The 24,499-nt window shown below is 40.1% G+C and overlaps 2 protein-coding genes across 4 annotated transcripts in view; one reads left to right on the top strand and one right to left on the bottom strand.

Moving 5' to 3' along the window:
- pdia5 (protein disulfide isomerase family A, member 5) overlaps positions 1-21,276 on the bottom strand; it is a 55,129-nt gene extending 33,853 nt beyond the window's left edge. The window contains exons 1-3 of the mRNA XM_040148512.1: positions 21,122-21,276; positions 9,598-9,724; positions 6,721-6,808 (exon numbers count right to left, since the gene is read on the bottom strand). Of these exons, the coding sequence (XP_040004446.1) occupies positions 6,721-6,808; positions 9,598-9,724; positions 21,122-21,187 (281 nt within the window). The 5' untranslated portion in view covers positions 21,188-21,276. The remainder of the gene's footprint in view (positions 1-6,720; positions 6,809-9,597; positions 9,725-21,121) is intronic.
- A 1,430-nt stretch (positions 21,277-22,706) lies between these two features.
- Positions 22,707-24,499, top strand: part of sema5ba (sema domain, seven thrombospondin repeats (type 1 and type 1-like), transmembrane domain (TM) and short cytoplasmic domain, (semaphorin) 5Ba) — a 168,317-nt gene continuing 166,524 nt past the window's right edge. For all 3 annotated transcript variants that reach the window (XM_040149185.1, XM_040149184.1, XM_040149183.1), the window contains exon 1: positions 22,707-22,841. The gene's annotated coding sequence lies outside the window, so the exon portion shown is untranslated. The remainder of the gene's footprint in view (positions 22,842-24,499) is intronic.

Genomic DNA, 24,499 nt, shown 5'->3' with positions numbered 1-24,499 from the left:
TTCAGCTTCTGTGAATCAACCAATAACCAGCAGTACTTATCAATCACAGAACAAATGGAAGCCTACGGAAGTTTGAATGACTCACTAGCTAATGTTCAGTACAGAAAGAACAAAGACCATGAATGGTAATTCATCAGAGGCCCATTCATGGGATGAGCACAACTGCTGTGCATTCCTCTCTGGGGTAACGTCAGCCGACGCATCAGCGCCAAAGCACCAACGCTAGAGTGAGCAGGAGGTCTATGGCTAGTGAAGTAAGAGGGAGGCAGAGCAGGAAGAGAAGACTGATAAGAAGTTACGAGGTGCTGTCAAACAGATTAAGTGTGGAGACAAAATGCAACAGTACAGTAGATGCCAAGAAACACTATTGTCCAGTCATGTACTGTTATGATTAAGACTGTTCATCTCACATTCATCACAAAAGTGGAAAAAAGGTCTGCACTCACTAAAGTGGTCCATATTTACTATGTTTGTTTAAATGAAAAACTTAACTTTGCAGTTTTTCTCTTAAGTGTTCACTGAGGTTATGGGACACTAAAACTTCTGACTCATAGAGTTTAAAGGGGTTACAGTATAGTCCTATAGCCCCTTATAGTATGCCTACAGTATTGTCAGCAATTAAAATCACATGCTGCACTGAATGAACTGTCTCTTGTTCTCCATTTATGATGATTTGTTGATCATGATATGCTAGAGTTAAATTATAACTTTATCAGAACTCTGGTCTGATTATAATAACAGGGTACTCTTTAGGTCAACTGCATAGATCTGGGAATGTGGCGACAGTGTTGAAAAGAAATCTGACATGGCAAAAAAACACAAGCAGTAAGTAGATCAGACAGGTTAGAAACACATCTCCACGTTAGAGATGAAATAAGCAGCGAATGCAAACAGTAAAATTTTAACCTAAACTTTGACGTACATTTAGTGTACACTCACAATCGGTTAATCACCAAATAAAGTGGTAATTATTATATGGCTAAACTTTGTTACAACCTGTTGGATTGTCTGAATGATCGAGTTTCTTGTCCTGGGGGAACAATATTGTTGTTTTCCCAAATCTCAGCAGTTACTTGCTAATCATAACCAATAGAAATGTTGGTTAATGATAATAAGTTTAATAGGTTTTGATAAACTGGAATTATTGAACACTGAAGAAAAGGCCAACACATGTGTGCTATCTTTGTGACTCCTTTATCAACCAAAAAAATCTTAAGTTTTTGAAGACTGGGAAGTGAGTACTTTTTATTGTACACTGCTCAAAATTAAAGGAACACTTTTAATCAGAGTATTGCATCAAGTCAATAAAACTTCTGGGATATTCATCTGGTCCGTTAAGTAGCAGGGGGGTTGTTATTCAGTTTCGGCTGTTTTGGTGTTAATGAAATTAACAACAGGTGCACTAGAGGGGCAACAATGACACAACCCCCAAAACAGGAATGGTTTTCCAGGTGGAGGCCACTGGCATTTTTTCACTCCTCATCTTTTCTGACGGTTTTTCACTAGTTTTGCATTTGGCTAGGGTCAGTGTCACTACTGGTAGCATGAGGCGATACCTGGACCCTACAGAGGTTGCACACGCAGTCCAACTCCTCCGAGATGGCACATCAATACATGCCATTGCCAAGAGGTTTGCTGTGTCTTCCAGCACAGTCTCAAGAGCATGGAGGAGATTCCAGGAGACAGGCAGTTACTCTAGGAGAGCTGGACAGGGCCGTAGAAGGTCCTTAAACCATCAGCAGGACCGGTATCTGCTCCTTTGTGCAAGGAGGAAGAGAATGAGCACTGCCATAGCACTACAAAATGACCTCCAGCAGGCCACTGGTGTGAATGTCTCTGACCAAACAATCAGACAACAGACTTCATGAGGGTAGCTTGAGGGCCCGACGTCCTCTAGTGGGCCCTGTGCTCACTGCCCAGCACCATGGAGCCATTGGCATTTACCGTAGAACACCAGAATTGGCAGGTCCAACACTGACGCCCTGTGCTTTTCACAGATGAGAGCAGGTTCACCCTGAGCACATGTGACATACGTAAAAGGTTCAGGAGAAGCCGTGGAGAACATTATGCTGCCTGTAACATCATTCAGCATGACCGGTTTGGTGGTGGGTCAGTAATGGTCTGGGGAGGCATTTCCATGGAGGGACGTACAGACCTCTACAGGTTAGACAACGGCACCCTGATTGCCATTAGGTATCGGGATGAAATCCTTGGACCCGTTGTCAGACCCTACGCTGGTGCATTGGGTCCTGGGTTCTTCCAGGTGCACGACAATGCCCGGCCTCATGTGGCGAGAGTATGTAGGCAGTTCCTTGAGGGTGAAGGAATTGATACCATTGACTGGGCCCCGTGCTCGCCTGACCTAAATCCAGTAGAACACCTCTAGGACAGTATGTTTGGGTCCATCCGACGCCGCCGGGTTGCTCAGTGATGCCCTGGTCCAGATCTGGGAGGAGATACCCCAGGACACCATCCGTTGTCTCATTAGGAGCATGCCCCGACAGTTTCAGGCATGCATACAACCACGTGGAGGCAATACACAGTACAGAGTACCATTTTGAGTTGCTGCAATGGAATTTCAGCAAAATGGACTAGCCTGCCACATCAGTTTTTGGCTTTGATTTTTGGGGTGTCTTTGAATTCAGCCCTTTGTAGGTTGATAATTTTAATTTCCACCAAACGATGTGACATCCTTTCGTTCCTAACACATTACCTAGTCCATATCAGTATAGATATCCAGCATGATGTTTTTTTCCCACTGAGATCTGATGTGTTTTCAAAGTGTACCTTCAATTTTTTTGAGCAGTGTACTTCTTTGACATATTAGTTTAGACGTACCCAACCAAAAATACTTGAATCAACGAGGTAGTTGAGTAAGGTGCACCTTTGAGACTGAAGAATCAATGAAATACAAAAAAGGATGGAGCCAACACTTTACATTAGGCTAAAGCGAACAGAGTGTCTTTTGTAAAGGATTAATAATGGATCAATAATGCAAAGAGGATGTGGCCTCGCATTCCAATTATTATTATTCTTCCAAAACACAAATCCTAATCCATGCTGTGATTGTTTGTGCTCTGACATTCCCACTGATCCAGACAGGACCATGTTTCTTCCTCCGGACAGCAAATTTTCAGAAGAACGAAGCAAGGCAGCACAGTCCCTTCCTGTATGAGATCATCTATCCTCCTAGTGGATCCCAGTTGGCCAACACTCAGGTCCCTGTCATCTGTTCAAAGTGTGTCATTCTGGCCTTGGTGGCACTCTTCCTTGGCAGGGCTGAATATTCTCACGCTGTGATATGCGCTCCACTCTCTCTCTCTCCCTCCGTCCACCATGAGTTCTCAGCTGGAGTTTCGCTTTGGAGCTGGTCCATTAGAGATGGTGGAGAAATATGTCACAAAGTACAATGCTTCGCTATAGAGCCTGGCACAAGATTCACGTGTCCTGCAGGGATGAACCCGGCTCGCTCTAGCTCCCCTGGAATCTCGCCCAGTATAAATCTCCGCTTAACATTAGCACACTCTCTAGCATGCTGGAGTCGATGGAAAAGGAAGACAGAGATGATACCATACTCTCTGGGAAAAAACAGTTCCTGAGTCAAAAAGTAAACAGTAAAAAAGGACATGTATCATGGAGTGCCTTTGACACCTTGGGTTCACTTTAGACAAATATGGACACCAAGACTGACAGTTCTTCAGACTGTTTTGAGTTTAGTTTCTTTTCCTTTCTGTCCTCATGGTGCTCAATCCCGGATAGGCTTGAGAGACATCGTGAATGCTGCAATGAGCACTAGAAGTCAAAGGGGAATTACTGCCTTCCTCACAGTTTCCTGTTTTATGATACATTCTTTCTTCTCTGTTGAAGACAACAGTTCATGCAGTTGATGGGTTGACAGGTATAAAAAAAAAAATTAGATGAAGTAAGTGGAACTGAACACCAGGAAGGGCAGAAAGAACAACAACCCAAAATCAGATCACTAGGGAACAAAGCAATCTGTGCTTAGAGAGAACAATTCTTGCTGGTATCTTGGGAGTATCTAGCATTTGCTTTATGTAAACACTTCTGCAGTTCAGGCTGGAGATACATGTGCTCCAGAAAGACAGATGACAGTTGTATTATCCTGCCTTTTAGGGAAAAGAATGTGTGGAGTATGAAAACAAATAATTTTCATATGAATATGGCTGCAATTAACAATTGCATTTCAATTTATTTAGTACATGTAGGTTATTTTTTTGATTAATCAATTAATTGTTCAGTCACAGAATTTCAAAAAATAGTGAAGAATACCCATTACAGGGCTCCAGAGTGCGACCATTTTGGTCACACATGCGCCCAAATTCTGTCAAATGCCAATAAACATTTTAATTGGTCACACTGGGGCATCTGATATTTAGCAAGTTTTTTCTCTGTGTGTGCAGCGTCATTTTTCCCCCCGCCTTTTTTCTGCGAAGACCTGCCCTTACTTTGCCTCCAATTAGCTCTGACCCTGATAATGTTCTTCGCTGAATGCAGGTGCAGAAAAATGTGTTTTGTAATTTTGTATGTGTGCCGGTATGTGTACCGGTAATTAGAAATGAAGACAGCTATTGATTGTTTGAACTATTGATGATGTCAGACCCGACATCATCGGCAGATGTAACCACTCCACCACCTTCTCCCCTGTCCCCGGTAAAATGCGTAATCCCTAATTACCATAGGCTCGATATGGGTGACCCTACCAAGCAAGATAAAATCACTCATTTCAACCTTAGATAAATCTTACATTAGAACGCCTTATTTCGCTATTTTTCAAACTAACAAATTTTTGTCTGAGTTGTGTGCGCTGCAGTAACTGAGTAGGGAGTAGGGGCTTCTCTGTGCGCAGCTGCCTAGCTATCCTGCATGTGAGGCGTTTAGAGAACACTGGTAAATTTTAAGGTCTGCTGATAATCTGCATGTGAGGTGTTTATGGGACATCTGTAAAATGTCGCTACAAAAATTTACCTGGGTTAAACTGCCCTTTTAAACTGTGTGAGTCTCTGCAAGCACATCGGTCACACGCCGTGCCACCCACCACCACAAGTAAAATCTCAGCCTGTGGGAAACACTGAATCCGGAGCCAACATGTTCGGCAGAGAAGGCCTCATCTGACTACGAGCCAGAGCCAGAGCCTACAATATTCAAAAAGGCCAAAATATGTGCCTTTGGCAAAGAATGGCCTGTCCAATTTCCGTGGCTCAGATATGATAAATTGGTCAACATTATGCATTGGGTTTGTTGAAAAGAGTGCGGCCAAAGCACTGCACCTTTATTCCTATTTACAACTATTTACATAGTGTGTTGAGAATTTACCAGTGTGTATGGGAACTGACAATAAAGGTAACACTTAAAATATGTTATTGCGGTGCCAAGAGGGCGCAGTGAAGAATTTTGGGTGCACCTAAATTATTTGTTAGTGCGCGTAAATGAAAAAGTTAGGTGCACCAGTGCAACTAATGTCAAAATTAGTCTGGAGCCCTGCATTATGATTTCCAAGGCCTGAAGCTGACATCTTCAAATTGCTTGTTTTGTCTGAGCAACGGTGAAAAACTCCAAAATATTCCATTTAAAATTATATTTTATTATATTTTGGTGCGTCTGTAGCACATTGTGTCAAGGTAATTACTGATGAACTGATTAATGGTTCAAGTTCAGGGTGACATCTTCAAATGGCTTGTTTAATCAATTTTCTGTCACATTAAACAAAGAAAAGAAGCAAACTGCATAGTTTAGAAGCTGTAACTAGAGTATGCTTGTCACTTCTGCTTGAAAGAGTGACTTAAATAATTAATCATCTATCTTACTAATCATTTCTACTATTGTGTCAAGTACCAAGAGTTGGCATTAAGTGGCTGGTTAGATCCATAGTCTTGTTTCCTTAGTCTTTGTGAGTTCCTGATTTAAACGATTTCAGACTGTTTTATTTATGCTGGGATCTGGTATGGCTTCTTGTGACAAGTCAAAATTACGAAATAAGTTTTGTTTCTAATGTTGTATGAAGAAAGGTTTTTATAGAAAAACAAGTTTAGATTTCTCAAAGCAAGGTATCCAAAAAGCAAAGCATTGCTGGAACCAAAACTGTACTGTTTTGGCACTAGTAACAAAAATTTCAAATGAGACCCTAGACCTAATCATTTCAGCATTCGATACAAGACTGATGCCACTCATTAGAGATACTTATAACACACCATATCTCATGGTGGGAGGTATAAAAACAAATCTAAATAAACAAAAAAAACAGAAACTAAAAGAACGTCATAAAACACTGTTCTTTGGCTTCAGCAGAAAAACAAAAAACTATCGGCATTAAGCAAGTACCTTCATTAACATTAATTTACCATTTTAGTATAAATGTACAGACAGAAATCTAGGGAGAACTGAAATGGTATAAAAAGATATAACACATTAGACTCAAAGCTTCATAGGTCCGATAATGAGTGGCCTTCTGTCAAATTGTGAACGTACAATTGAACCAGTAGAACAAGGCCATTTAAAGCCCAGTTGAAAAGCCATAAATTGTGCAGATGGATGGCAGCAGAGACATTCTTTGAAGGAGTAAATTGCTCTGTCTTTATAATGGCTGTCAGAAAATTCCTTGGACAAAAGAGGCCATAATGTTGAAAAAGGCAGGGAGTCAATGGGTACGATGGAGAGAGAAGACCTAGAATGTGTTTTTAAAAAAATCATCCGACTACTTACCCACAGTTGACCCAGGCAATAGTCCCCTGGCCTTTTACTGTCTGGGCCACATCTGACAGCAGTTTCAGGTGAGAGTCCCCTGATGTAGCTATAGACATAGAAAAAAACATGGTCAGGCTTGTTACCAAAACTGTTCAATAGCTCAGGACATCCTGGCCTCAAGACACAGAGGACACTGTCATGTCAAACAGAGCTAAGTGGAATTGAGTTACAGTGGAGCTCAGTGTCTTACTAAAGTGCAAAGTGATGAAGAAAGAGATCACTGAGTGAGGGGTGGAGGGGTGATGGAAGAGGGTTTTCTAATACCTTTCACTGGATGGGTTTTGGGAAGGGGCTTAAGTTACATCCGCTTTCAACATTTTACAATAGTGTGACTAAGCAGGAGATGGGAAGATTATATAGTGACACAAAGACTCTTCGACTGCTGAAGCAAACCAACTTTTCAGCAAAAAGGGAAAGTACAGCAGTTATGTTTTGGCGAACTATAGCTTGTATCTGCTGATTGCTGATTACTACTACATTGTGAGCCATGATGACCATCAAGTGTAAGCTCAGTCAAGGATGACATTGGGAGTTCACGATCACTGGAGACTTGCACCGTGTCAAAGAGAAATGGCAGAGCTATACACTTTGCTTTCTGTGTTAGGAAAGAGGAGAAAATAGTGTGTAATAAACTACCAGATAAAACAACACACACACTAATATTACTGATTTTGATCAGACATGGCAAGCAAAGTGGATTCCTTCAATTAAAGTAAACAAAGTGTAATATTTTAGTCCTTTTGTAACACAATACATCATTTTATAATCCCCCTCGAAACCAAATGTGTTTTATTCACTGCATAAAGAGAACAATTCCTCTCAATGCACCAGGCCATGGCTATATTTAGATTTAGGGGCATTGCCGTGACTCCCCAGGGTCCTGCCTTATACCAGGTCGGTAACGAAAACATCTGGCAATTCATTGTCAGTTTATTACTATGTATAGAGCAGGAGATGAGCAGATACTAGCTGGTAGATTTTCTAATAAACCTATTTTTAAGGTTTGATGGGCACTAACAAGAACAAAACTCAGCAGGGATGTTACTGACTGCAGAGGGTCAAGGGCTGGTGGTAGGTAAGGAATGAAAACAGGAACGGATGTGATGTGGCTAGAAGCAGTCAGATAACTGGTTGGTGAGGAGGACATTAAACCAGTGTGGCTGAAATCCTGCATGAGGAGGGGAACCTTTGGTGTCTTTAACGAAGGAATGGCTGCAGCCAGTGATCAATCAGAGCTACTGCTCAATACGTGAAAGCCTTATCCAATGAACTAATGCACACTGATATGGACCATGGATTATGAAACAAACAAATCTGTGGCTGTGGGGCTCTGAGAGCCCTCTGCTGCTTATTAAAGATTAGGGAGATCTTTTGAACGGAAGAATTAGTGATATCAATCAGATCTTTCTACAACCCTGCTGTGTACATTTCACTTTCTCTGAAATATGTAAATGAAAAAAGAATTAAAATCTACTGGGGTTGGAAGAGAACAAAGTTTTTATAACTGATTGATGCATTGATTTGTTTTAGTTTCTATTTAACAACTACTCTCTAATTCTCCAAGGTAAGTATTTCCAAGTTCATTAGTGAGACGGACCACTGCGATCATCACTGTAAAGCAGCCTGCAGGCTAAAGCTGCACAAAACAGTGATGCAAAATGTATTTTAAGATACTGTGGTAAAATGTTTTTTAATTAATGATATCAGATTTTGGGCAAAGTGCCACTGCGCAACTCTTATTATAGAGTGATCAAAGGAATTTTAATTACTTTGGTGTTTTAATGATACATAACTACTGAATTTTAAATTATCAAAGCAAAAATTGTAACAAGTAATGAAGACAATTAACTGCACTAATGTTAAGTTAATTTTATCTATTAAGTTCTCTTACACTAGCTATGTGAACTTGCCCATTGTGTTTGTGTTCATAATGTGAAAATTGCTGGAATCTTAAGGTATAAATACACGTGTACTGTATACTCTCCCACATTTTTAGGAAATTTAAATGGCATCTTACATCTGTAACTCAATAACTTCAGTTCTCTAAATTAGGATGTTGGAGCAACACATAATGGGGAAAGACTGTCAAAAGGTTTCAGTCTAAATCATTTTATGCATCATCTCATGTTTTCACAAATGTGTATGTATTTCTTTAAAGCCTTAGCAGTTGGGATACAAACTGTGTGTGTCTTTCAAACATAACTAAAGGCTGTAGTGGGTACTGCTGCTAAATGGGGCACTTTGAAATTGTGAATTTCACACTTACTTTTCTGATTATAATAAAATTATTATAATTGTCTATAATTATGCACTTGTACATAATTAAATCAGCACTAGAATGATACCCTGCTCTTCAGGACATAAGGCATGAAGAGTTTGATGTAACAATAAAATAACATAAAAATGGACAGTTAAATGTTTTTGTTTTTTTCTAGTTATGACATACTCGCTAACATACTGTATGTCCATGAAACATCAATGATATTAGACTTAACATCAAATATTATTCGGCTTTCCAGTACTACGCATCAACCTCTGAAGTGACAAGCTACTTGAGAGTCATTGAAATAATACAAGCATTATCCATGATCTACTACTATGTTTGTCTGGCAGGATTGTTTTTCCCGCCTCCTCCCTTGACTGAAACAATGGATACTCGACCTGAAAATTACTCTGCCAGATATGAGACCATATGCAGTGGCATATCATAAAATCCCTGATTGCCAATTCCACCCCACAACAAGTCAAATGTTCTTTTCCTAATATCAATCCCTTTAACTAGGTGTGTTTTCTGGTAAAATCTACGGCCTGATCCAATAAATATCCATCATCTACCTGTCTTTGTGTAGAGCACCAGAACGTTGGTTCTCGTCCTGAGAAGCTTCTTGAAGTCTTTGTGGTCGCTGACCTTCTCTATGAGAGGAGACACCTTCACCGCCTCCAGCAGTGACAGCAGCCACACCTGGTGAAACACACACATACAAACACAACTATTACCAATAGTGCTTGCTATCAAATCTCAACAATTTCTTGGACAGCTCCTGGCATTAAGACACTTGAGACCTTTTGCTTGACTACACAAGAAATATAAAAATATAAAAATGTTGCTTTACTCCTTTCCATCTGTACGGGTCATTAGCAGGATTTTAGTCTTGATCACATTAAGGAATTGACCATTTCCAGCAAATGAATATATCTGACAGAAAAGGATCGAAAGAATGTGAATCCCTTAATGAAAACATATTGTAAATGTTCATGAGCATATCAGCAGATTAATAGTGAGAAGTTTCAGGTGTGTGGCCATGGTGTGTGCCTCTAAACATGATTGGATGTTAATAGTCAGCTGGTAGCCAAGCAGTAGATGGATGAGCCACTGATGGTGAAGCATAACTAAAACAGCTGATGCAATCTGGTAATGTAAGTGTATCTTCAGTGCTAACTAACACATTACTGCATTTATGAAATTAATGCTCATCTGTTACAAGCCATGTAGCAAAACCACATAACTTTCAGTTTATGTTCAGACACAGGGTTTAATCTAATTTTATATCACTACAGTAGTCCATAGCACCTGTTAATAATTCTCATAATCAAAATTAACTGATTTACTGATTTCTTTTCACCTACTATGAAGCAAACAAGACAGAATGATGCTTCGAATATCAATTTTGTAGTAAAGGTGGCTTCAAAGACAGCAACAGGTGGGTATATCAGAATCATTAGTTTGAATGGCCCCTTCGACTTTCCAAACTGGTCGTTGTGCTAATGGTGTGAAACAACTAATATAGGAAACAAAGCCCTTATTGAGATGGTTGAACTTTAATCAAAGGCGACTGAGAAAAAACACTTTTACACTCAAGCCATATGAAGTTAATTCCATGCAATCTAATTGTCTATGCCATCACCATTCGTTAAAAAGGCCTTCCCTTCTTCCTACAGAGAACTAAATTAGACACCAAACATTGTCTGCTCACTCAGCGGATCATGCCTGATGAGTGATATCACCTGGAATGAAAACAAACACCTGTCAAGCTCATTTTTTCTAACTTTAATTCCCAACTAGCTGCTCTTCTGAGGTTAGTCTGATGGGAATGTAAAGACATTACACTTCGCACATCAGCAGCTTTTAAAATTAACCTAGAAAAGCCATAAGGCTTAGAAAAGGAAGAACAGACAACTTAAGTGCTCAGTTATGTACAGTATATTTGAGGTAAATAATCAGTCTTTTTAAGTATTATTTGTGCTGGGTTATTTATCTGTCTTTACCTTGTCACTTGAAGTCAGTGCATAATTCCGATTAGGTTGATGTGATGACAGGATAAATGCAAGCTGTGTCAGGATTCAGTTTAGGACCCATAGGGCTCACAATGCATAGAGTGGTTTAATTAGAGGCTGGCTAGATGACACTTGCCTGCATAGATGGGCATTCAGTGATTATGAGAGGGAGGAGCCGGTGGCAAGATTAGGAAGAGATGAAAGAGATGGCAGGCCATCGTACTTATCCAAGTGAGACTGGAATTGTGATAGGCTACTTGATGGCCGGCTAGACAGATTAAAATGATGAAAACTTAATCACTCACACTCTCCTTAAATAGTTAAACATTTACTGCAACTGTCTTTCTGATACAAATTATGACAAGCATAAGTGGCAACATCTATCTAGCCATAAATAGTGCGTATGGTATATAATATTTATGGGGCAAGTGGAAACATAAGTTGGTACAATATTTTACAATACAGAAAAGTGATGAGGTGCGTTACGGAACTGAAACATGGATTCCAAAATCAACTACGTTATGTTGTGTTAGTTTCAGTACTCTCTATGGAAGATGGCACAATCACATACATTAACATTGTGATCATTACGTTTTTCTGGGCTAGATATGTAAGCACAGTCAGTTTCTCTGAGGATGCTTAAGGGAATACCCAACTGAAATTTTTTTGAGTATCAATTACTCACCTCACGTAAGCTTGAATGGTGGCTCTGAATTCAAGGAAATTACATAGGAAACCAATGGTGACCCAGAGTCACAGCAAAACAGTGTCAAAAAACATATAAAAACAGAACGTCTCAAACATTCCAGAAGTATAATACACTTGTCTACCACTGACCTATCAATGTAAAATGTGTTTTAAAGAACAGTTATTTCCTCCAATAAATCAATAAATTACCTACCTATAACCTATTTGGAATGGTTTGAAAAAAGTTTCTATAGACATTTCAGTCATTTTGGTATGACTCTTGCTCACCATTGGAATCCATAATAGCTATATCCAACATGCATACAGCTCCCGTATTCTGCACTTTACAGAGCCACCTTTAAACGTTGCAGGCCACAGATGTTTGACTCCAGAGACAGATTTTTGATGGCGTTTTCCTAGGTTGGGTTTTGTGGACAACAATGTGATTGGTTACTTTTTGTCAGTTCAGACATTTAGTCTTCATCTTAACAAAGACATTTTCATCAACAGATCATTTAGTTTCATATACATAAAGATCTGCTTGTAAAATAAAAAAATTTAAAAATATTTATTTCTGTAAAATGCTGTTTTTACACAATTCATGCCTATGGAGAGATAAATAGTATTAATTATGTTTTGAACCGTTAACCAGGGTTTTGCATTCCATACAGTATTGAACAAATTGTGAGTTTAATACTTGTTAAGCATGAATCTGAAAAAAACCACAGCTAATTACTTAGTTACATAAATGTTCCAACAGATACATTTCAAAGTACTTCCTGTAGCATGAAATGTACTGGCTGATACCTATACCTGCACTCAAGGCAGCTGAGAATGACATTGCTGACGGTGCCAATATGATGTGGGTCTTCCACCAACCGAAGCATGCGTCATCTTTCAGTAACAGATGTAGAATAATAGATGTAACTAGACTGTGCTGACAGTTTCCCCACAGAGCATTATAAGTGACAGTCCTATTCAGAGCAGCATTACTGCACCGGAGTTTTATTATAATGATGCACATGCAGAGGCAGCTAAAGTAGAAAACATGAATGCAGCAGAGCAGCGTTTTGTAGAGTGTAGTCAGATAATGTGAAGGGTGCAAGTAACAAAATTTAAATTGATAATAGAGAAAGTAGTGTGGAGAATCCGATTTATTTTCATGGAGTCTAAATTATCTCGAGTGCTGGTGCTCCCGTCCCATCTATGGATGCTTGCCTTCGACAATAAATGGCAATTTTTCAACTAGAACTGCAAATGATAAATGCAAGCAAGTGATGATAAACTAAAGTGCATAACTCCATTTTTATCAGATCACAGCAGTCTTAATCAGAACATTTTTCTAGTTATCTCTCAATAGTTCAGTTCACATGCAATTTAATCACATGGGGTTTTTATAACTTTCCTCTCTTAAGGAGACAAGAGGATATAGAACTTTGAGCCCAGGACATACAGTATACATAACTATCTCTTTTACAATAAAATCTTTTGAAACTGTAAGTTTTTTTATTCTTTCTCTAAGAGTGTAAAAGTTGTGAAATTTGAATAAATTTAAAAAAATGCAAAAATAGGGATTTTTAACTTTTAAGTAAAACGATAACCCTTTTAAATAAAGTTTTGTTACTGATGAATATCCGTTGAAAACATTCAGTGCTATTTATATTTTGCAGCTCTGGGGCCTCACTGTATATTGTTCCACTTAAAGCGTTGTAATTCATGAAACCTGCACAATGGATCAAATTCGAGTGGAGGGTGCACAGTGGATGCAGTACAAGAAAAAATTAGCATATTCCTGAATTCAGTCTTTTACTTAATGATGAAAATGATGGTCTGTTTCTATGGATTCAAGTGCACATAGTTAACTGTGCCCTCTTCATGAAAAAACAAATGGTGCACTTTGATTTAGGTTTCTCACAACAATGTCCCCAATGACTTTCACAGCACAATCTAGGTGATGGTTGAAATGCATATATGCCGCTTTATGTGTAACAGTGGGGGCATGATGATCTATTTTTTCCTTGAATTTGTAACAACTGACCCTAATTACCATCACTAAGTGGGATGGCAGTTCATGCACTGTCTAGTCTACTATGATCCATTATTAAGACCTGATGGGTAAACATGCAAAATTAGAACCTGCTTTATATGGAACGTAAGATTATCCAGCACCTGTAAGCAGCACATGATCTGAAATCAATATTTTACACTGAGTTGCAACAATTGATTATTTTCTATTGATCAATGCACTGACTACTGATAATTATCAAAATTAAGAAAAAATTTATGCCAGATGCCCATTAAAAGTTACCAAGCCCAGAGTCACATCCTTAAATTGTCTGATTAATCGTCAAAAAAGTTCAAAAGGAAATAATGTTCCAATGATTTAAAAAAAAAAAAAAAAAAAAAAAGACTGTCAAAACCTAGTATATGGCTGGATCGTGTATGGTCAGTGTGTGAAATTGAGGACGTAAATGACGTTAGATGACATAATACGCTGATCAGCATGTTCATGACATCATCTTGTCGAATCTGCATTCTGCCTATTCTGCGGGTTTAAGCCGTTTATCTGTCTCTGTGCTCACACATACAGTAATTGGATACAGCCGAATTCCCAATAAAGCTGTTCTCATTTGTGTTTTTCTGTTTCTGTTGACAGACAACGGAACAAGTATGAAATAGTTACTGAAATTTGGCCCAGTAAGACTACATGTTAACCAGCAGTCACTTCCAAGCCATTTCCAAGCTGCTGCTCTGCACTGCTAAAATCCTGATTTTATAACTGCGACGTTGTCGGCTATATTTACTTGTAAAATGATCAGTCAGAGAGAAGGACGATCATTCATGTCTATGCAGCTGCTATGTTCAACTGAATGAGACGCATAGAGAGGTGTGCCTGCATAGAGAGGGTAAGCACGTCCTTCCACTCTCGGGGCAATACTCGGGACTCTCTTCTACAGAAAGTAGCCAAGGTTTGTCAAAAAAGTTGCTAGATTTGTCGCTAGGTGCTGTCTTGGAAAAAAAAGTCGCTGAAGGGGTCTGAAAAGTTGGGAAATCGAGAGACAAAGGAACTAAGGTGGAAAAACTGCCCGTAAACACTGCACTGATGTAACAGTAAGAAACTGTTCATCTCAATTCATTTTGAAAGAGCAACGGCCAATGGGGAAACTCCCACACTCTGCCAGCCGACAAATGGTGTAATGTCCTCACTCAGTCATGTGGCTTTTTGCGCACCAATGCTGTAACTTCAGTCAGTCAGCGACATTTGCATATATAGGGCTGGCAAGTTGCAGTCCAGCCAACAAAGGAAAAAAATTCCTAATATTTAAGAGACTGTAGTTTGAGCCCATTACTTGATTAATTACTTAACCTTCTGCACCCTTATTGCTTGGGGTGAAATGTCCTGTTCACCTACAGGGAATAGAAAAATATATGACTGGACAGAGGAGAGTTTCAGTGTTCCAGGAAATGAAATATTACCACAAAATCTGATTGTTGACATCACCTAAACTGTCACTGATCAAAGGATAAGGCTAGTAATATTTATATTTTTCTTATTTAAAAGAAAAAAAAATCCCTATTACTGTTTGACTAATTTAAATAATTCCAACCAAAATTAATAGTAACCACTGTGTAAATCTTGATAATAATTAACAAATAATTTAATTGTCAAAAGAATAGAAACATGTCCTTGGTTACTAAAATCCACTGTATAAAAATGTATAGAATAGATCATATTCAGTTCTAACTGAGCTGAATATTGTTCAGTTAGATTGACTGTAGGTTACAGAGTAGAGTTTTAGTTTTGTAAAGACCTGTTGACTTCAGGACAACATATTTGAATCGCTGACGTCTTCCCCGTCTCACCTGACTGATACAGAGAAACCCCGCCAACGGCTACCAATCACTGAGCAGAATACCACAACAGCTCCAAAAACTCTCTTTCCTTGAATCAATGCGAGGCATTATAATGGTGCTGCATTCATACCTTCCCAACTCTGTCTTCCCTTATTATCACTACCTCCTCAACACACGCTGCAGGGAGAAAGCCTCGCTGGTATAAAGCTGTTCAATGGAGATGAGTCCCAAGGAGAACGGCACGATTTGGTATAACGCACACATACAAATTTTTCACAGTTACACAAGTATTGGGCTCCATCAGGAATGCTAAATGAGAAAGAGGAACACAAAGCAGAAAGAGAAAACATTGGAGTACATTAAAGTTCTCAATCACTGTCTTAGAAGCAATTCTATTCTTCAAGCTGGTGATTTTTATTCAAGAGAAATAATTGTTTTTCTTTATCAATTTGATTTAGTAGCAATGATCCAAAACTCTATATTAATCGAATAAACGTGAACAATAATGTGAAAATAATCCTTATTCTTTAAAAAGGTAAGGAATAAGCAGCAAAATTATGTTAAAAATATATTCTAAATAAGAGACAAAAATAATATTTCTATTATTTACAGCGCATGATACCAAACTCAAACACCAGCAGCACGAAAACACAACACAATTCAGCAGCAACACAGTCTAGAGCTTTTAAAAATGACAGTTGCATGAGCGCACCTGTCTACAGCAGTCTAAACAAAAGCTTTACATCAATAACTTTGTGGGGGTTGGATTCATTGCAGGGTTGGTTTATTAGACTGTATTACTTTTTGTTACTATATGTGAACTGGCAACTGAGTGTATATACGGTATTAGTGTATACACTGTGTATACACTGAGTGTATACACTAACACACTGTATCTGTGATAAGCCAATATCAATCGGTCTTGGCATGCCAATATATCAGTCAGGCTCACAGCGTTAAAATTAAGAGTTAACTAAAAATGACACTGACAAATCCACAGTGCTGCAAGAATGCACAAAACCAGGGCTCTGTTCAAATGCCACAAAAGCTGCCAGCTCTCTCTAGCTCGCAGTCACAACAAGACAATAGCTAAAATGTCAACTGGTAAGTACAAATTGTGACCTCTCAACAAAATCCATTGTCATAACATTATTCTACCATAAATTATCAATCATACCACTACCTTGCATGTGATAACTCTGTTAAACTGGCATTTTGTGATTACATGAGTCAGTGCAGGACAAACCCAGACTCAATACTCTGAGGAAACCCATTAGCACTTTATACGTCGACCTTCCTTATCTGCCAGAAAGGTATGTTCCATCATTTGCTGTAAAAAATGTGGTGCTTACTAAGCAGCAGGTGCCCAGCCCCTTCCTGCGAGCCCACACCCTCCATCTGCTTTCACAAATCTGCTTAATAAATGGTATCCAGTTCTGGGGCAGTACTGAATCAGCACAAATCACACCAGTGTTTGTCAAGCACTTGCCTTGAGTTTCCCCTGACTAATGAGCCAGTCAGGTGTGCGTTGGTATGTGTGGACTGGCTGATTGTAAAGGAAGCTACGCAGCTTCCGATAACACACACTCCCGAGCTGATTTAGAGGTTTCTTAGCTCTCAAATGAGCAGAGGAGCCATCAATTAGCAGCTTTAGCAACTATCACATTTCAGCTATCAGTCATGGAAGTTAAGGTAGAGGCTAAGATTACTAACACCAAGCCGCTGTTGAGGGATAAAACTGGTTATTAAACCGCATAACTTTTTTGGTACTGACCAGTCAAGCACAAGAGAGTTGGCACTGAATGTCTAGTCAGATTCACTGTCCACTTTAAAATCATAATTTTACTGAATACATACTACGGGCTAAACTGCTTTTGTTTAAACAACATGTAAGATTTAAGAAGCTTGACTGTAAGATGATTTCAAAATGATTTCTCATTGCTTAAAATATGCACATTATCAACTCCTGAGGATATAATCATTATTAGGAATGCCAGTTGTATACAGTAGATCGATTTTGAGGGAACTGAGCACTTTATTGTGTTTACTGAGAGTCACACGAGCTCATAGATGCCTTACCTAAAGGCCAAATGCAACTGGACTTGCTGTTTTCTTCTTAATGATGTTTGGATTGGTGAATTTCTGTGTTTCTGTATGCAGTTTAATAGTAATCCTGAGTGTTAAGATTGGCCTAGTTAGCTCAATTACTGCATTTCTGTGTGCTCAGTAAAAGCAGTATTGAGTTGTTTGTGCTCGTTTACACTTTGTTAATAAGTTTAGGCTTTTGGACACTGGACTATTGTGGATAGATGTTCTGTAAAAAGCACGTGGATCTTATCTTTGACCTAGTTTGATTTCTTTGTTAATGTTGAACATTAGTAATTTTATAAATATGTAAATTCTAACATGTAATTTTGTTAGACTAGCTATTTCTCTCTTGAAAGGTATTGGATATCCTTTGAGACGTGTTGTTACTAATTATGTTGACATTTAATTAAGCTAACCTAGGCTACTCTCACCACTAATAGAGCTGAAAAGATGGAATTGATAAATTAATAATTGATTAATAATTTGAGTCATTTATCAAACAAAAAGTCAAGAATTCACTGGTTCCAACTTCTCAAATGTGAAGATAATTTCAAATTGATCATCTTTGGGTTTTGGACTGTTGGCTGGACAAAATTTGAAGACATCACCTTTGGCTCTGGGGAACTGTGATGGGCATTTTTCGCTCTCATCTGACATTTTAGAACCTAAACAAAAAATCTGTACCTTAGTTATTAAAGGAAATAATCAATACATTAATCAATAATTAAAAATAAGTTGCTGACCTTAATACTAGTATACCTACAAACTGTAAACACACATGAGAAAGGCATTCACCAGTTTGCTGGTCTGAGTATAAACAGGGAAAAAACAAGATAAATTCAACAAAAATCAATCTCTCTTCAGATTAACAGCAATCAGGAACTGAACCTATTATATATATATATATATATATATATACATAAAAGAAATAGACGGTGATGGACATTTGTTTAAGTGTGATTATGAGAGTGTGTATGTGCACAGTGTCTGAAATACCTGCCAAAATAAATAAAATGTCACTGTAAACAGGTAGGGTCACACTTATTATTTATTCTGGCCTGAAAAGAAAAAAATCATTGACTGGGAAACAACATTTTGAGTTCACCAGTCATGTGCAAATGAACCAAAGGAAGGAATTGGGATTAAGTTGTTTCGACAGGCAGGCCTCTACCACTGAGACAGTTGCCCTCCAACAAAGTGCTGCAGTGGTTTGTCCCCTCCCTAGTAGAATCACCACATCCCATCCCACAGTGCTACCTACCAAACACACTCGCATGTACCGCATGCGCCCTCTCATAGACATCTCAGGTCACTGGCGGCAGATGACAAGGACAAAATTAGTCCGAGCATTATAGCAATATTGATATCACGATTAGGGCAGCAGCTAATGATTATTCTCCTTCATCTATTAATCTGTCGATTGTTTTTTCTATTAATCTATTATATATTTGGTCTATAAAATATAGGGCTGACCCGAATGCTTTGAAGCTTCTATTGTTGCCATGGTAACTGACGTCCAAATCAATATTCAAATGCTGCCGTTTCTTTTTATTATTATTAAATATGCTTTACCACAAAAATCCCAAATAGCCCATGAATTAAAAAAAAATAGTAATCCAACATTATTCGTTATGCATCAACATTAATTATTAATAGTTATTCTCAGACAAGGACATTTAGTCCTAGTGATAGTTTTTGCGGCACTAACACTGGGAGAGTGATACGTGACCATGTGACAGGCTTACAAGTTACAACAATGCTAGCAAGATGTCGAAAAAGTCAAGTCTCTGGAATAACTTCTAGATAAGATGACCCCCAAAAAGTTGAGTGTCAGATATGCCAAAGGAAATGTCGCAAATCTACAAGTCTGGCAAATCACCTGAAAACTATAAGTAACAGCTTAACCATCTTGAAGAATGATCTTTTTTTCTGTTATGGCTGATGTTAGCGTGAATAACACAGAAGTCTGACTCATCTTACGATTTCATTTCAAATCCAGTGAGCTGTGGCACACTGCCAAAATGTCAAATATTGTCACTGTCCAAATGCATACAGAGTGCACTGTACATACACACCCAAGCACCAACCCTTATTTGCAAAGAATACAGGCAACAGGAAGCAGAACAGGAAAAGGTCCGTATCAGTATTAAACACAGTTGTTGATGGTGGAATGAATAAATGTTTGCCGTTTCTTTCTCCTTCACAACAAATCATGCATACTTCACATATTTCCAGACCCTTTTTACTTTAGATTTGTTGATGTATTTTCCTTCCAGGTAGCCATTGTCTTCCATTTATTCCTGAACAGTATGAAAATCAACTGTTCAACCATAACCCTATGGAGAAAATGCGGCAAAAAAAAATTATTAGAAAGGTCTGCAGTGTCTTAACTTACAACATAATGTACGTGACAAAACTGAATACAGAACAGACTACTAATGGGTTCTCATGCCTTACTAAAAACAATGGGAACCAATGGATGCCTAAAAAGTGGCGAAGATACGCCCAACTTTTTGTGGAACTTGTGTTTACAAAATCTACCACCGACTGATACCGTATCGTCCTCTCAGTCATTTATCGAGCGGGAAAATTCAAACATCTACTTTGTGAGCTGCATATTTTGGGATTTTGGATTTGGAGCAAATTGAAGACGTCCCCCCCTTGGACTTGGCTCTTTTCACCATTTTCTGACATTTTAATGAATAATATTATATTAGATTATTAAATGATACAAAGCCCTAGTCTACAACGTGTTGTTCAAGAGACAACCAATTCAGTTATGACAGTCACATGACATGGGAGGATATTGTACTTCTTCCAAAGGGCACTTCTGTTTTACACAGATATACAGTACCTAGTTCACACCCAGTACTTTTGTGCGAGTCACAAAGTTTTTAAACTTTCATTTCCCTTTACAGCGGCGGACGGCTGAACCGATGAGTTTCTGTCAACAACAACAACAACAGCCTCGACCACGACCCGTTAGTGAAACTAAGAGCAGCAGAAGCTTGAACACACGAAAGCGGCGAGCTAGAAGCCCGAGAGAAAGGTGAGCTGGCCCGTCGGGTCCGTTTTCCGCTGGACGTTGGTCGCGGCTCAGACGCAGGGGGAGGGAGCCCCCGTCACACACAGCGCGACCGTTGACCAGAAATCCGCCCCGCCGTGGGGAGCAGTCACGTCAGTAAACCCCGCGGGTTTTACCTGCGCCACAGAAACCGTAACCCCGCCACATTCCTACTAGCTAGCGCACCAAGTTCAGGCAAAGGGGCTGACAACTTTACCTCCCGCACGGAGAGGCTAGGAGGAACGATGAAGAGCGATTTGGATTTTTTCTTCCCCCCCTTTCCCGAACTCCTTGACGGATACAAAACACCCTCCGCTCCCTGAGGGGGGGGGGGGGCACAGCAAACCGCTGCAGTTCCCACGACACACAGAAGACGCTCGTTTGACTCACCAGCAACGCCAACACGAACATTTTCTCTTCCCTCATCCGACTCCCGTTGCGGTTCCGAGAGGCCATGATGCCGTTGCCACGTCTGGATACGCAGGCGCAATCGGTTTTCCACGGAATCTTGGCCGCGGCACAAGGCTCCTTGGGAAACGTAGTTCAGGGGAATAGTCTGGCGGAGGTAGAGGTACCTGCCGCCCCCCCGCCCCTACTCCAACCAGCCAGACACCCCCGTTCCTTCCGTGTTATTAGCGCGGTAATGAGCTTAAGTGCGATAGTCTACATGAATTTGTTTTTTATCAGCATAATGCAGCCATATTGCAAGACGATTACTTACAAAATAGAGCAAGTGGTAAATTGGCTGGTGGATTTAATGGCTCTCAATTAGCGCTTTAGCGATTCCATGTACGTCCCTTTCCAATGTCTGGTTTGATTACAGCTGTGGTACGTGCTCCAGAGCATCTGATTTATGCAGCGCCTGTATAAATTGAATACATAAAAAAAAAATGCGACTTCAAAGTAATAAATTCAACAGGTTTCATAACACGTTCTACCACGTACAGAATAAACCAGTCCCCCCCATCCCGAATGAAAGGTTCATATTTGAAAAGGTTGGGAAGAGGGAGAACACGAGGAGCATTCCCTAAAATGAACCTTATTTTTTAGTTCAGTTTGCCAATCAGGAAACAACACGGCATAAATAAGTGGTTTTCTGAATGGAATTTGGTTTTTGCTTTATCGAAATTATGTGCAACTGCTTTTTTTTTTTTTTTTTTTAGTAGAATTTGGTTTACACCGGTGGCTTTCCTTATTGTGATTACCGACGGGAAGTAATTCATTTGTTCACCTGTTTAAATTCTACATCACTGTCGTCAATAGAATAGAGTAAAAATAGAATAAAAGTGTAGGGGTCCATTCAGAATAACCTTATCATTCAGCTCACATTTGCCGGCAGGTGTAACACTATAAAAAAAAATGAGGTATATAGAAATAAAACAGCACAAATGAGTAATTTTCTGAATGATGTTTGGCTCATGTTATTTTCCTCAGCCTACACCAGGCTGATAGAATAGAATAGAACGACTTTGGTCCAGAGTAGAGCCATCGGATGCCTATGTAAGCCCTTACTGGGTTTCACTGTTTACTCTGGCCCAAACGGCAAAGCAGTCAAAATCCCATTGGAGTTATATTGCCAGGTTACCCCCGCACACCGGCACGCAGCAGGTACTGTGGAGTCCCAGACAACACAACAGCATGTAGGGCAGACCTTTCCCAGAAGCCTTCCTGTCTCTCTCGGGCCCATGCTGTGATTCACTCTCAAACACTGCCTGCTGCTTTTGCTCTGGACAGCCGCGCTGTTGCGACACTCTTCCACCTCTCTGGGGGTGTCCATGCGCACTTCCTCCCTATTGCGCTTGCAATCGGCCCCATCTTTGCCCCCCCCCCCAACAACACACACACACGCAAACACACACACACACACACACACTCCTCTCCTCCCACCGCCCCCCCTTTAAGCCGGTGGTATCGTCTAACGATCAAGGAGAGAGAGAGAGAGCAGTTGTCGGCTGCAGGTCTTTCAGAGAGGGACGCGCACAGCGGCTGAGGACACAACACTAGACCCCCGTCTGTATTTTGTCTCCGCCGTTCGCGGTGCTACTCTGATTCTCGCCTCATCCATTCCTGGCTTTTGTCATCAACTTGGGAAATACAAACATCCTCGAAGGTAAAGGGAAAAAAAATCACTTTTCCTTTCTTTTCTTTGTCAAAATACGCGAAACGACCGATAGAAAAACACTTTTGAGGTGTGTTGTGCACCAGTTCGCAGCCTTGTATGTCGCTTCAGATGTGGCTTTACAAGCGAAATGGATGTAGTTTGACTTTGATCGAGGTCCTGGGTTTTTATACTGGAGACACTATCAACACAACACCCTGCTTTAGCTTGAGTAACCTTCTTAGATTAAAAAAAAAAAAAGAAGAAGAAGAAAAAAAAAATCACCCTCCATCACTAATGGATTGGCTACTCGAAAGCTTTATTCAGCCATGCTGTGAGGTCCGTTTCTCCCTGGACCGATTTTTCTATCAGCGCAGTGTGTTTTTCATTCTGAATGTCACACACTTTTCTGTCCCCTTTTTTTTTTACCCTCTTTGACCCTCTCAGGGCGAGGTGATTTGTCCGTTGAAATAGCATATGCTATTCGGAGCGGTTAGCAGCTCCTTTATGCCGCGCCGGTTTTACTTTCCGCTCACGTTTCATCCCAGGATCAGAGGAGCATTTGTGGGCTGCCGGAGCTGCCTGTGCCTGCCACATTAGCGCCGTCTCGAACTTACTTGGTGCTGCAGGCTGTCCCGTGGTCTCGGTGGTGAAAAGATGTGAACGTTAAAAATAATCTTGAGGGGAAACTTCATTGATATGATCTACGGGGAAATGGGGATTAACTAAGTGGTGTGCGTTTCAATTGCGCTTTTTCCCTCATATTCACTGTTTCCTAAACGTGGTAAACTCATTTGGGCCACAGATGTAATATTGACCATCTTCTTGTCCTTTCCCCAACTTTGCCGGTTAAGTTTGTTGACTGACATAAGACTGCCTACAATGACCTCATTGCCGATCAATTCCAATTAACAGGCTGGCTTTTGCGCGCGGATGGTCCAGCCTTTGCGCACAACATTCCGAGTGTTTCGCAATCTCTAAATTCTTCCCAAATCCCAGCAAACGCGTAAGGGACCACTGCTGCATGAAAACACTCATGATCAACTCAGAAAGTCCTTATTCCCGAGCTTGTCACTTGGATGATTTGCTTCTCCATTTCTCCCCGATATATAGAGACACTCGAGATCTATTTCATTTTAGATTCCAAAGAGGGATCTGTGTCCAGCAGAAAGCTTCACACACTGGGGATGCCGATCAAAGAAAATGCAGTATTATAAAACAGGACATTTCCCTCTTGCATGCATTGAAGTTGACTATTCTGAAACGCTTTGTTGGAGCGGGAGGTGGGCTGCGTTGTTGCGGGGCAACAGAGGGCAGTGTTGAGCAGCACTTTGCAGCTGCGAGCACACCTTGGCAGGTGAAGCCTGCTGCATGTGCTGGACTCGAGTGAGCGGAGACACGGTGCTGCGGACCAGGTTGTCCGTGCGCTGGAGCCAAGGCGCGGCGTCATCCATTCTTGGGTGAAGTAAAACATGTAGGGACACTGCTTTAATAGATTATTGCTTGTATTGTTTTCTTTTTTTTTGCTCCAAGTGATTAAATGTCAAGCACTTTTGAGCGAGCTTTCATCTGCAGGCGGTTTACTGGGAACAGCTTTCGGAGATATTTTATCCATAGCCGGAATTTTTTGAGGCTTAAAATATCCCATTCATTCAACTAAATTCATCAAA

Source organism: Xiphias gladius, chromosome 16 (assembly GCF_016859285.1).
Source record: "Xiphias gladius isolate SHS-SW01 ecotype Sanya breed wild chromosome 16, ASM1685928v1, whole genome shotgun sequence".
NCBI lineage: Eukaryota > Metazoa > Chordata > Actinopteri > Istiophoriformes > Xiphiidae > Xiphias > Xiphias gladius.
The sequence above is the reverse complement of the archived record's forward strand: the minus strand, read 5'-3'. Positions and strand labels throughout refer to the sequence as shown.